General features: G+C 42.8%; 1 protein-coding gene across 1 annotated transcript in view; it reads left to right on the top strand.

Annotated features, from left to right (window-relative positions):
• The window catches only part of cxxc4 (CXXC finger 4), a 41,020-nt gene extending 31,636 nt beyond the window's left edge, over nucleotides 1-9,384 (top strand). Inside the window, exon 2 of the mRNA XM_037674881.1 lies at nucleotides 9,203-9,384. Coding sequence (XP_037530809.1) covers nucleotides 9,203-9,247 — 45 coding nt within the window. The 3' untranslated portion in view covers nucleotides 9,248-9,384. The remainder of the gene's footprint in view (nucleotides 1-9,202) is intronic.
• The last annotated feature ends 2,652 nt before the right edge of the window (nucleotides 9,385-12,036 follow it).

Genomic DNA, 12,036 nt, shown 5'->3' on the forward strand with positions numbered 1-12,036 from the left:
TACATATAGTAAATATACTATATGTGTGTGTCTGTGTTTTGATGCGGACGGTAAGTGCTGTTGAGCGTTCCTAGAAAAACAGCAAGTAGAGGAAAAGGAGGAGAAGAGAGTCCAACATCCATCATTACGGTGGATTAAAAGTTTTATGGTGTTGTGCACGCCTCCGTGCATGCTAGCCTTGTGAGTATTGTAGGTGGATGGGGGGGAGCAGAGTGGGGGGTCTTTGTGACAAGGCAGGCTGAGGGTTAGAGCCAGACATGTCTCAGGAGAAAGCAGGGCACATTTGCAATCACCCTGAGTTCAAAAGGCTAATTTATTCCCCGTCTGTGCTTCAAGTAGAGCTGCTCAGAGTGCCAGAGGGAGAGTGCTGGGGAACATAGATGATTTTCAGTTTTTACTCCCCTCTTCTTTCCTCCTACTTTCCCTGTTTCCACCCTTTCCCTGTTTCCACCCTTACCCTCGACATCTCTGGCTGTTGTTTCTGTGTGGCATCGTTTAACACACGCCGGCCAACATATTTCACTTTTACACTTATCCACATTGACGTCCGGGCGCTGATTGAATTTTGAGGCGCTGCGGCGGCTGACATTATCGTCCTCATCGTCTTGAGTGGTTTATCTTTGGCTCGGCTCAGCGTGACGCCAAGGCTGCAGGGAACAGGAGGAGGCTGGGGCTGAGGGTGGGACGGGGATGGGTGGGTGGGAGTTGGGGGGGTGGGGGAGATATTTTGTGCATTTTTATTGTTTGTGTGGGAAAAAATAAAAAGATTCAAAGGGACTGGGCTTAACCTGAATCTTTAAGAATGTGGCTGGGGCTTTAAAGGATTAGTTCAGATATTTTTAATTGATGTTCTGTGGAAAGAGTGAACAAAAAAATCTTACCTGTTGTAAGTAAACTAGCTCATTTCAAGTAAAACTAGTTTATTCTAAGCAGGTTAATGAATTAGGTGCTAGTCTGAGCTAGGCCAAGACAAAATGTTTGCTGCCATCCAAAATACTTTGGTGTTTAAAAGATTCATTAAAGCACTCATTTATTAACCTTTGCTTTGCTGTTAATGTTGCATGATTTAATAATGTTATGATATATTTGCAGAAGTGCATCAAAAATATGACTATTAGCTGTTTTTTTTCTATTTATTTGGTAAATTATTTGATAAAAATTTCATTAAAAAAAAAAAAGTCTTTGTCCAGGCTAGGCTAACAGCTAGCTTAATGAGGAAGGTGACACAGTTGGTAGAGTTGCATGTTCGACTGACTGGTAACTCTAAATTGTCTCTAGGTGTGAGTGAGAGAGTGAATGGTTGTTTGTCTTGTTTGTCTCTATGTGTCCCTGTGATGGACTGGAGACCTGTCCGGGGTGCCCCCCGCTTCTTGCACAGCGATGGCTGGACATGGGCACCAGTGACCCCCGTGACCCAAAAAGGAAGAAGCGGGTGAAGATAATGGATGGATGGACCAGGTATCTAAAATTAAATCGGGGGAAATTTCCAGCTTGGAGACAAAAAAAGAAATGAATGCTGTCAAGATGAAATTAAGAAATGGAGACAGTTATGGTTTCATTTATTTTTACATATTTATTCATGTTTAATTAATAAAAATCAAATGTAACAGCAGGAATGTGTTTCTCCACAGACGTTCACACATTTCCCAAGAGTAATTAAACAAATAAAGTAAGAGTACCGTAGTCACATTTGTAATGTGGGGAGACTCACTGTTGGGGGGGGGCTTTTTTTTTTTGGGGGGGGGGTCCTCCCCCCAGAAAATTTTGAATAAAGTACATGCCATTTTCTGCATTCTGGTGTATTTTAATGGGTTGTTAAACATCTACGTTTACCTCCATAAGTAAGCAATAATTCAATAACTATTTTAGAGTTCATGGCACATCAAGTGGTTTGAGTATTCTCCCATTAATTAAATGGAATGGATTTGTTCACGAAGAAATAGAAACAGCGCTGGGTGAACTAATATGGTTCTGCCAGGCCTCCTGTGTCTGAAGAGCCATCAGCCATGGTACCATGGAGTTCTGGATAGATTAAGAGCAGAAAAGGTTATGTACAGATAATAGTAAAGTTTTTTTTCTTCTTTCGGCTGCTCCCTTCTTCAGGGGTCGCCACAGTGAACTTACTCACACAAAGACTTGGCGATTGCTTTTATGCCGGATGCCCTTCTTGATGCAACCACAGACCACTGAGCTACCACAGCCCTCTGTGTGGAGCAGAGAGCTGCCATTTAGGGCACCCGGGGGAGCAGATGGTGGAAGTTAAGGGCCTTGCTCAAGGGCCCAGAGTAGAGCAAGTGAGGGTGAAGGCAGGTGTGGGTTCTTCACCTTTACCATCCACATTTTGATGTTGCTGGTCTAGGGATTTGAACCGGCAACCTTCCAATCACAGACCCACCCTTTCTAACCTCTTCACCACCACGTCCCACAGATAATAGTAAAGTGAAATACTTAAAACATAAAAAATAAGACACTATTTAGTAATATGCTTATGCTCTTCCACTTATTTCATCTAGTCACTTAAAAACCTTCCTCTAATTATTTAACTAGTTTCCTCCGCTGATGAAATGCCAAAAATCCTATATTTAGCAAAAAACTATATTTACCGTATTTGGAGCTACAAGCTCATAGAAAAAGAAGAAATGCACTTTTAAGCAGATGATGATCTCTCCTCGTCATTTTCAGTTCAGTTCTTGCTTCAGTCCATCACTGAGGAACTTTCATGCATCCAAACTGTGTAAACAAACACACCTCGGTCCTATGTTTTTAACCTGGCCACAGCTGACAACACTAGAAACATTTCCTACCACGAACCAAATGCTTATCACAGCAAGGATCAGCCCAGTTCAAACAAAATAAATTGGTGCACACGAACCATATCACAGGGAGGCTCCCCCGTTGATGGTGACAAGTTCACGCTGTGCTCTTCTTCTTCTTCTGTTTTAAAGGTGGCTCTCTCGGGTCTTCTTCTTCTCTGGCTGTAACGTTAACAGCAGCGCGACCAGCTGCAGCAATAGCTTTTGTTGCGCACAACATACTCGTGCTTTCTACCCGGCAACTTTAATAACAGTGCGCACACAACATTTTTTTCCTCATTCATAAAACGGTCAAATCGGGGACATTTCCTGGGACAGCTTTAGCTGGAGACAGGTCGTCCAAAACGGGGACTGTCCCCAGAAATTGGGGACATCCGGTCACTACTAATGAGTGTCTGTTGTTTATCACTTTTTACATTTATAAAACAAGTCTGTTTTAAAATCAACATGTCTGTGAGAGAAAACGTTACATTTAACTTAAATTAAGCCTCTACACTTTTAACACACTGTGCGTATTCCACCGCGTGCCGAGCGTGGACATTAGCGCTGGTTTGAGAGCTACAACAGGTTCAGATATTATTTCTCAGCTTCCACAGAACCTGACTTCTAAAGACCTGAACTATTGCTTTAATTTGCCTGTGCATGCGTGCCATCCTGCAGCAGCTGCACAAGCTTTTAGCCTTCTGACTGCCAGTGATTCATCTTCCCGTTTCTAGCCAATAATGTCTTCCCACCACCTTGCCTCAGTCAGCTGACAAGATGGCCTCAGCGCTAACGACACATGCCAGACTCAGTTAAGATCACTGGGTGTCCTGGCAGCCCAGAGACCTCACACCGCTTCACCAGATTCAGCCCAGAATTATTCCACCACATGTCACCGTTACCGCGCTGTTATCACCCAAAGCCACCAGTGGGCATCTAAAATATCCTGCCCGCTGTGACGTGCCGGGGTTAATTTGAGGTTTAACGGTCTTCTCCCTCCTTTCTAAGCCTGCTGCTCAGTACTTTGTTGAGCGTGTTCGTTGGCAGTGCAGGAAATTGCCTCGTGTGTTCCTCTGTGTGTCGTTGCAGCCTGCTTGTTATGAATGCTTTGCTGCAGAGGCGGCGTCATTAACACGAGCTGGAGCTGCTGCGAGCTCTTAATTTGAGGTAAAAACCTCGGTATTATTCTCTTATCCCAGCAGTTCCCTTCTCCTCAGCCGCTCAGTTTCTCCCTCTCTCTTTTCTTGTCTCCTCGCCTCCTTCTACGGTTGATGGAGTGATATTGAAGGTGGGGGAGCAGAGAACGCAGAGCTGGTGCTAATTGAGCCTTCTTTGTGCCTGGTCACTGCTGTGTGCCGAGGCAAAATGGCCCGGGAGTGAATCCAAGCAGCACTCAAGAGCCCCACTGGATCAATAACGTGGGAACTTAACAAAACAGAGACATGCCGAGTGCCCAGATCAGGGTCATTATTGTCTCTGGTGAGCCGCGCTTCCACCGGGGCCTGATCAATGCGAGAATATGGATCAAGATAAACATTCTCAGCTCCCTGAGCGTTATGTTGTTCACAGATAGAAGCAGCTTTAAGCCTTGAAAATGTCCATGTGCATCCAGCAGGTGAAGGTGTGCTTCCACATTAGACATGAAAACAGTTTTCTGTCTTCAGAGTCGCACTAACAATGAAGTCAGACACACAGCAGCGATCTGTTCCAGGAAACACCTTAAACACCCCCTGCAGCCATCAAATGGGGGCGATCATGTAACTGCTTGTGTTAGTGTGTGTGTTTGTCTTTATGTTAGCAAAATATCTCCTGATCCATGAGATAGATTCAAATAAGAAATTATGAAAGTCACCACTGGATGTATTTTAAAAACTGCTTATCTTTCAGAATCTCCTCCATCCAAAATGGATGCAACAGACTAAAACAAATAGATATAACCCAGATTGTTTTACATTTCAATTCAATTTGGTTTATTTATAAAGCGCCAGGTCATCAGAAGTCCTCTCTGGGCACTGAACAGAAACATTCATAAACATAAAAAGTAAGGTAATAGCATTATTTGTCTGAGGAGCAGACTGCTTTGAGTTTAACTCCATCGCAGAACTCTCATCTTGAGCATGAAGGCGACAGTGGAAAGGAAAAACTCCCTCATGAGGAAGAAACCTTTAGCAGAACCAGACTCAGGAGAAGCGGTCATCTGCTTCAACTGGCTGGGTTTGGTAGGAACAGATACACAATGGCAGGTCAAGAATCACATGTTAAGATGGAAATAGTATCAAATGAAAACTATTCAGTTTTAACAATTCATTCAAGGAAATGAGGTCAGTTTGTCCTCTAGTAGTCGAAGCTTATAGCAGCATAACAAGCCAACCCTAACTATAGGATTTATCATTAAGGAAAGTCTTAAGCCCAGTCTTTAAACTGGACAATGTGTCAGCCTCATGGACAGAAACTGGGAGTTGTTTCCACAAGAGAGGAGCCTGATAACTGAAAGATCTTCCTCCCATTCTGCTTTTGGAAACTCTAGGAACCACAAGTAAACCTGCAGTCTGAGAGCAAAGTGCTCTGTTAGAAAAAACATGGAACAATAAGATCTCAAATATACAAGTAAGATGGATCTAGGATGTTGAGAGCTTTGTAAGTTAGGAGTAAGATTTTGAATTATATTCTGAATTTGACAGGAAGTCAATGGAGAGAAGCTAAAACTGGAGAGAGATGATTTCTCCTACTAACTCCAGTTAAGACTCTGGCAGCAGCATTTGGGATCAAATGAAGACTTACAGGTGTGTAGTGGTAGCTGAGCGTCATCCCCAACAAATAATCTGAGGGCTAAAAGATTGTAGCAAAAGATCTTTGTAATAAACTTTGGTATTAAACGTGAAGGCGGTCAACATGCATTCCTTCAAGAAATGTTTAATTTTTACACATTAAATTAGTTCTGGTTCAGTCTTCGGCTTTTTTGAACTCTCTACAATTTTATTTTTTATGTATACTGTCCCAAACCACTATCGGAATATGATGTACCATTATTATTTGTGAAGAAAAAGGAGTGATGAAGTACAACAGTTACCATCCATCCACCAGCCATCAGTAACTGCTGCTGTGATTGACAGATATTTATCAGGTGTGTCTTGGTTGAGTCATGCTGACTTCAGCCTCAAATGGACAAATGTATTTACATTTATAGTATGTTTTAAATAAGGCAATTAAAAAGGTACAGCCATAGTGTCAAATAAACAGCATGCAAAGTCTTTGTCATGTGTAAGAACATTTCTCATTTAAACATCAGTGTGATGAATGTCTGCAGCAATGCTCGATGTTGCTTTAGTGTAAAGGAAAAATAGCCACAAAAAATGATGCTGGCTTCATAAACTTTGATTATAAAACTCAATAAGAACTGCTGATGTAAGTGTGGCTGTTTATGTGTTGTTTATTGTGGTGGCTTGGTGAAGATTAATTATAAATAAAGTTAACTATGGCCTGTGCACTGATCTAAGGCACATTTTAAACTGACTGTACTACATTCAAAATACATAATGAAGTGAACAACCCTGCTTCCAGGTTGGTTTGATGCCACCTAACCCTCCTGGTTTCCCACCACTCTCCAACACAAACACAACTCACAACAACATATTAATGAAGACTGCAGCTGCACTGATGTACTGTAATAATCGACTCATCGGCGTTAAGTAAAAAAAGGCAAGATGTGTGAGAACATGTTGACCCTTGAAAACATGATAGTGTTTCATTTCATCCTGGGATTTAAATTGGTGCTGATGGTATCCTGCTGTTCTGAGCTCCTCCATTACTCACTCGCAGGGATAATGGTTATTGCTTAATGTGCTGTGAATATATGCTTAATGCTTGCCGCAGACTTTAAAGGACGCAACGTCGTGGGATGAACCTGAGCACGTGTTTGTACCGTTGACAGTTTCAGGTTGTATCTTAAAAAAATATGATTGAAAAAGAAACGGCTGCAATGAAGAAAGTGTGCAAGCATCGATGATGACTAACGCTGAGCAACTTGGGAAATGATTTGTTGTGTTTTGTCGGCAGTAATCAGTTTAATAAATTCAGCCGGCTGATGGCATAATCAAATCAAACGGGATGTTTGCAGACTGTCACCTGCTCAAGTTTCTTACCTGAGCTCAGGGGTTCATAAAATCTCCTGTTTCGGTCAAAATAAGTTCAAGGTTCTTTATGTCATTCGCATCACCTGTAGTACATGAGGTGGAATGAAATTGTGTACTCGAGGTCCCAGTTACACCCAGAAATATAAAACATTTAAAGAAGAAACAGTATACAAGGATCTAAGATATACGCTAAACAATAATAATGTAAAATAATACAATATATTACGGTTCTGTCTCAGCTTCTATCAGTTTAGGTTTAAATTTGATGTTTTATAAAAATAAAAAAAACGAGTTTCATTCGGCCCGAAGGTGAGAAATCAAAGATCTGAAAACACAACATCTAGCCCAACTTAAGATTCAACCCTAGGAGGATTTGGACATGATGTGTTTAATTACAAGGCTAACCACTACTAGCAGCACAAGCTAACAACATAGATTTCTCTGTATTTTATGTTTAAACACCGTAGCAACATGTCGACTACTAAAGATTGGACTGTGCTAACAAAAGTGAAATTAATTGTTGTTGTTGTTTTACTACAGCTACGACACGTTTGATGCCATGTTGGATTTTGAGAATTGGTTGGAACCTCCATTTTCAAAACTGAAACGTTGATTTTTGATTCAGAAATTTACATTTGTTGTTTTTTATGTGTAATTTTAAAAGCTTGCGTACCTTCTGGTTAGTGTTTCAGTGCAGTTTAGAGAATTAGTTCAAGTTCAACTTCAAGAATCTTTATTGCCCCAAGGGGCAATTTGTTTCAGTCAGTAGACACACAAAACATCCATACTAGACAAGACACGAAGACATTAAAATAACAGTACAGAAATCATTATCGTTCATTAAGAAGCCGGATCGCTACAGGGATGAATGAGATTTTCAGTCTGTTCGTTCTACATCTGGGCTGCAGATACCTGCGTCCAGATGGAAGCAACCTGAACTCACCATGGAGAGGATGATCAGGATCTGCCAGAATCAGCCTGGCCTTGTTCTCTGATCTCACCTGTGAGGTTCTGTAGGGCCATGCCAGCAGTTTTTTGCCGCACTTACAATTACGATGTAAACTAATATTTATTTGCAGTGCAGTGTGGTATAAAAACTTGGTGTTGGCATTAGGCTGGAAACATGAAGTTTTTCATGTCATAAATCTTGTCCTCATACCCGTTCAGTAGACTCCACCAGACCTGCAGATTTCTGGGTCCATGCTGACTTTGCACGGTGCAGTTCATGCCTCTGCTGTTTAAAAGGCGGCCCCAGAGTAACATCAAACAAAATCTGTGATCAGGCCATGAGCAGAGGAAAAACAACATGGATGCTGGTTTCGTGGAAATACCGTGAGAGGAAACATGCTGCCATCAATTATTCATCAGGAACCACAAAAACAGAGTCAGGTTCAAAGGTCATCTCTAAAAAAAATTAGCTCATTATTGCCACCTGGCTTTAGTGAGAACGGTGGACCCCCGAGTCTACGCAGACGTTGAAATGAGGACCTGCGGCTCTTCGGCCCTCAAAGCTCTAAACTAAACTATGAAGCAACAAAACCACCAGAGCGAGCTACAAATCAGTGACAACAACCTTTATGGGTCAACAACCTGTGAAAATACAAGGAACCTGCCGGGTTCTGCAACATTCACTGAAGGAGCCACCTGAGACACTTGGTATTAAGATGTCAACTGCACCCCCCCCCCCCCCCCCCCACACACACACACACACACCCACCCCGACGACACATACACACTCAAACTAAAATGATTCCAGTTGTGATTATGCACCATTTCCTCTCTGTCAACAGTCACAGAATGTGTGCTAATTGGTCATGGGGTTGGTGGGAGGCTCTGGTGTTTCATGTCTCTGACTTCCAAATGAGTCTGAGACGGCGAGCTGCCTCTGGTGTGGAGGTTTGGGGAGGCGGAGGAGGGTGGGGGTGAAACAACGCTCCGGTCCCCCTCGCTGCGGCTCCAGCTCTCAGTAATTAAATGCCTCATTGTTGCTTCGTGGGAATTGTATTGAATATTTCATCGGGCATGCTGATCACTTGGGTGTGGGTGGGACGTGACTATAATCACCTTCTAGATGGTTATATTTTACAGATGTTTCAGGCACCCCCTCCCCCCTCCAGGGTTTTACTTTGACTAATGTCCCCACTATGTCATTAACTCACCTTTACTTGTGTCCTGAATTGAGTTTTTGTATAATTTGAGAGATGGCACCGTGTGACATTGACATGACCTCAGAGCTTGTAAACTAAAACTGGTCCTTCATGTTTTGTCTCACAGAGGACGCCGGTCAACAACGGAGAAGCTTTTCGGTGGTTCTTTTAAAGAGGCGAGCAGTGGACTCACATCCAGCAGCAGGAAGACGAGACGGGACTCTTGACTCTAGCCAGGAGCGTTTCACGGGCACGTTGAAGACAATGTGCTCGGAGCATTTTGAGAGGATGCAGGAAGACAAAAAGATCAACAAACACAGAACAATGTTGCTTTAACTCTGTAATTTACTTTTCTGTGTAATTATTGTACCTTTTGGCAGTACCTTTCTGTATATTTTTGATGTCTATGAATGTGTTTTCAGTGTTGTGGCTGTAGGTTTACAGCCGATCCGATGTAAAGACTCCGACAGACAATCATACGATCACGCTGATCCGTGGACCACATGAGGCCACGAGGACTGAACCTCCGGTAAAACCAACACGTCACTCTGCAGCAATAATCTAATCTCTGTTCTTTATTCATCACGCTTTCTTTTTGGATCGTTTCAACTCACTAAAAATTACGTACAAGTACTCCCGTTTAATCTTTAGCTCTTCTAAAACTACCTGCTGGATTTAAAGGGAGGCTTCACGTTTTTTTTAAGGCTTGGTAGGAGTAATGTAAACAATCAGTGTCTTACCTGTTGTAGATAGTGCTGTGAATGACCTCGAGCTGAGAAATGAGTTTACTTGAGACTGGATCGATCATCAACATAAATAATATAATACAAAATGCCATCCAGGTTCCATGAAGCTGGAACCAGAGGGGGAACAGTATCCACATAGACCAGTTCCTGTGCTAAGTCCCAACCCATCCACATAAACAAACAGAATAATTACTCATGGTTAAAAAACACCACAGACCATCTTATGTTTTTGCCCCTCATCTGTAGTGTGCAGACTCTGGTCTCAAAAACACAACTTGGCAGCTCCGATGAACCAGGTCCAGCTGTACCCTCCTCATGTCATCCTAACAATGACAGGAAGAGGGGACACAAGGTCCAGTTTTATAGTTTACCGTTTGTCAGTGATGAGCAAACTGTTAGTCTGAGTGAGGCCAAGACCAAAAAAGATGGCCTCCATCATAAGACACCTCTAATCTAAAAATAAACTCTGTTTCTGTAAACTGAGGTACAGTATTCCCTCACTTATGGGGGTTACGTTCCAGACTCCGCCCCCCGCGCATGCGCGATCAGTGAAAATCCACGTAGGAGGGATGTTATATTTATTTAGTATTTATATTTATATATTTAAGCTTTATAAACCCTTCCCACACTATTGTACTATTCTTAACAATATTCTAAACTATCGCAACGCTCTAAAAGAGCACAGTGAGTGAGGGCACACAGACTGATGCTACAGTTACTGAGCCAATTGGACTGGCCACTGGGAGCACTGGGACATTTCCCAGTTTGGCCCACTCAGTGATCGCCGAGGGGGACTAAGGCTCAGTTTGGGTCGTGCTTGATTATTTTAAATAAACAATCCATGCCGCTCGTGCAGCTCACTCAGACCCCCCCCCCCCCACACACACACACACACACAAACACACAAACACACTCCTCCATTCTTTTTCCACGGCTGTCTGTCACAGCAGAACTATGCCTTTGCTCTGCTGTGACAGACAGCCTCAGAAAGAGAAAGGAGGGGGCGGGGGGTCTGTCTTATACCTGAGTGAGCCACGCTGAGCCACTCTCTCTCTCTTTTCAAAATGATTTACTCTTATTTTTCCACCAAAGCATTTTCCCCGGTACAGTATTCTACATTTGTTCTTCTGATCTGTTCATCCCGGCTCCCTGAGCTGTAGTGATGGGGCAAGACAGACCCCGCCTCCTCCTTTCTCTTTCTGAGGCTGTCTGTCACAGCAGAGTGCAATAGACAGCCTCAGAAAGAGAAAGGAGGGGGCGGGGTTTGTCTTTCCCCATTGCCAGTCTTGTGTTATGTACAACCTTACATTGAAAACCCGCAAAAGAGTGAGTCCGCGAAAGTCGAACCGCAAAGTATCATGGGACTACTGTATTTCAAAGGGTGGTCTACAACAGGTAAGATGTTTATTGTTTATAAGTGTTCCACTTATTTGGACGATGTGACGAGTCAACAGATCATTTGTTTCAACTTTACTGGAATGTCTCTTGGTTCGAGGTGACTCTCTGCAGATCAGGGCACATTGTCTTGTGTGGTGAGTCGAACTTCTTCTTGTTTACGTGTGTCAGCTCCAAATGTTTTGATGCTGACAGGACGTCAGTTTCTCCAGAGACACACTTTGGCCATTGCATCTCACGTTCAGACCCCTAAAGTTTACCAAACAGGCAGGGAGAATTGAACACTGCTGTGAAAACAATGAAACGTGGATCAGACACAGTGGACATGTCGGACGACCACACGTCCCGTCCAGAAACAAAAATTATTCTACAAGTTCCTCATTGTCTTCGACCCTATTGTTGCATGTGTAAATGTGTTTCGGTTTTAAAGATTACTAAGAATTTGTATATTGTTGTTGTGATGCTTTCATGTGTTAAAATAAAAAAAACAAAAGTCTCCAGAAAAATAAAACACACAGTGGCCTAAAATTTTTGATCTAATGCAACGAAAAATAGAACTGGAACAAATCTTTTCATTTAGGAGCGGAGAGAGTCGGTGACGATCACCTGACTGGTGGTTTTTAGGTCTTGTCTTTGTGCCGGAGAGCACCGACAGAAGGAAGCAGCAGCAGAGACGTGGCAGCATCCGTTGCCTCCCCAGTCACGTATTCCCTCGAATACTAAAATGTTGCACGAAGAAGAGTGGTTCCCAGAGGCAGCAGACTTTAAAGGACTTGTGAAATCCCGTGTGGTTTGTCATGCTGGAATGCACTTTGGGGAG

This window comes from Nematolebias whitei, chromosome 3 (assembly GCF_014905685.2).
Source record: "Nematolebias whitei isolate Nwh7 chromosome 3, NemWhi1, whole genome shotgun sequence".
Taxonomy (NCBI): domain Eukaryota; kingdom Metazoa; phylum Chordata; class Actinopteri; order Cyprinodontiformes; family Rivulidae; genus Nematolebias; species Nematolebias whitei.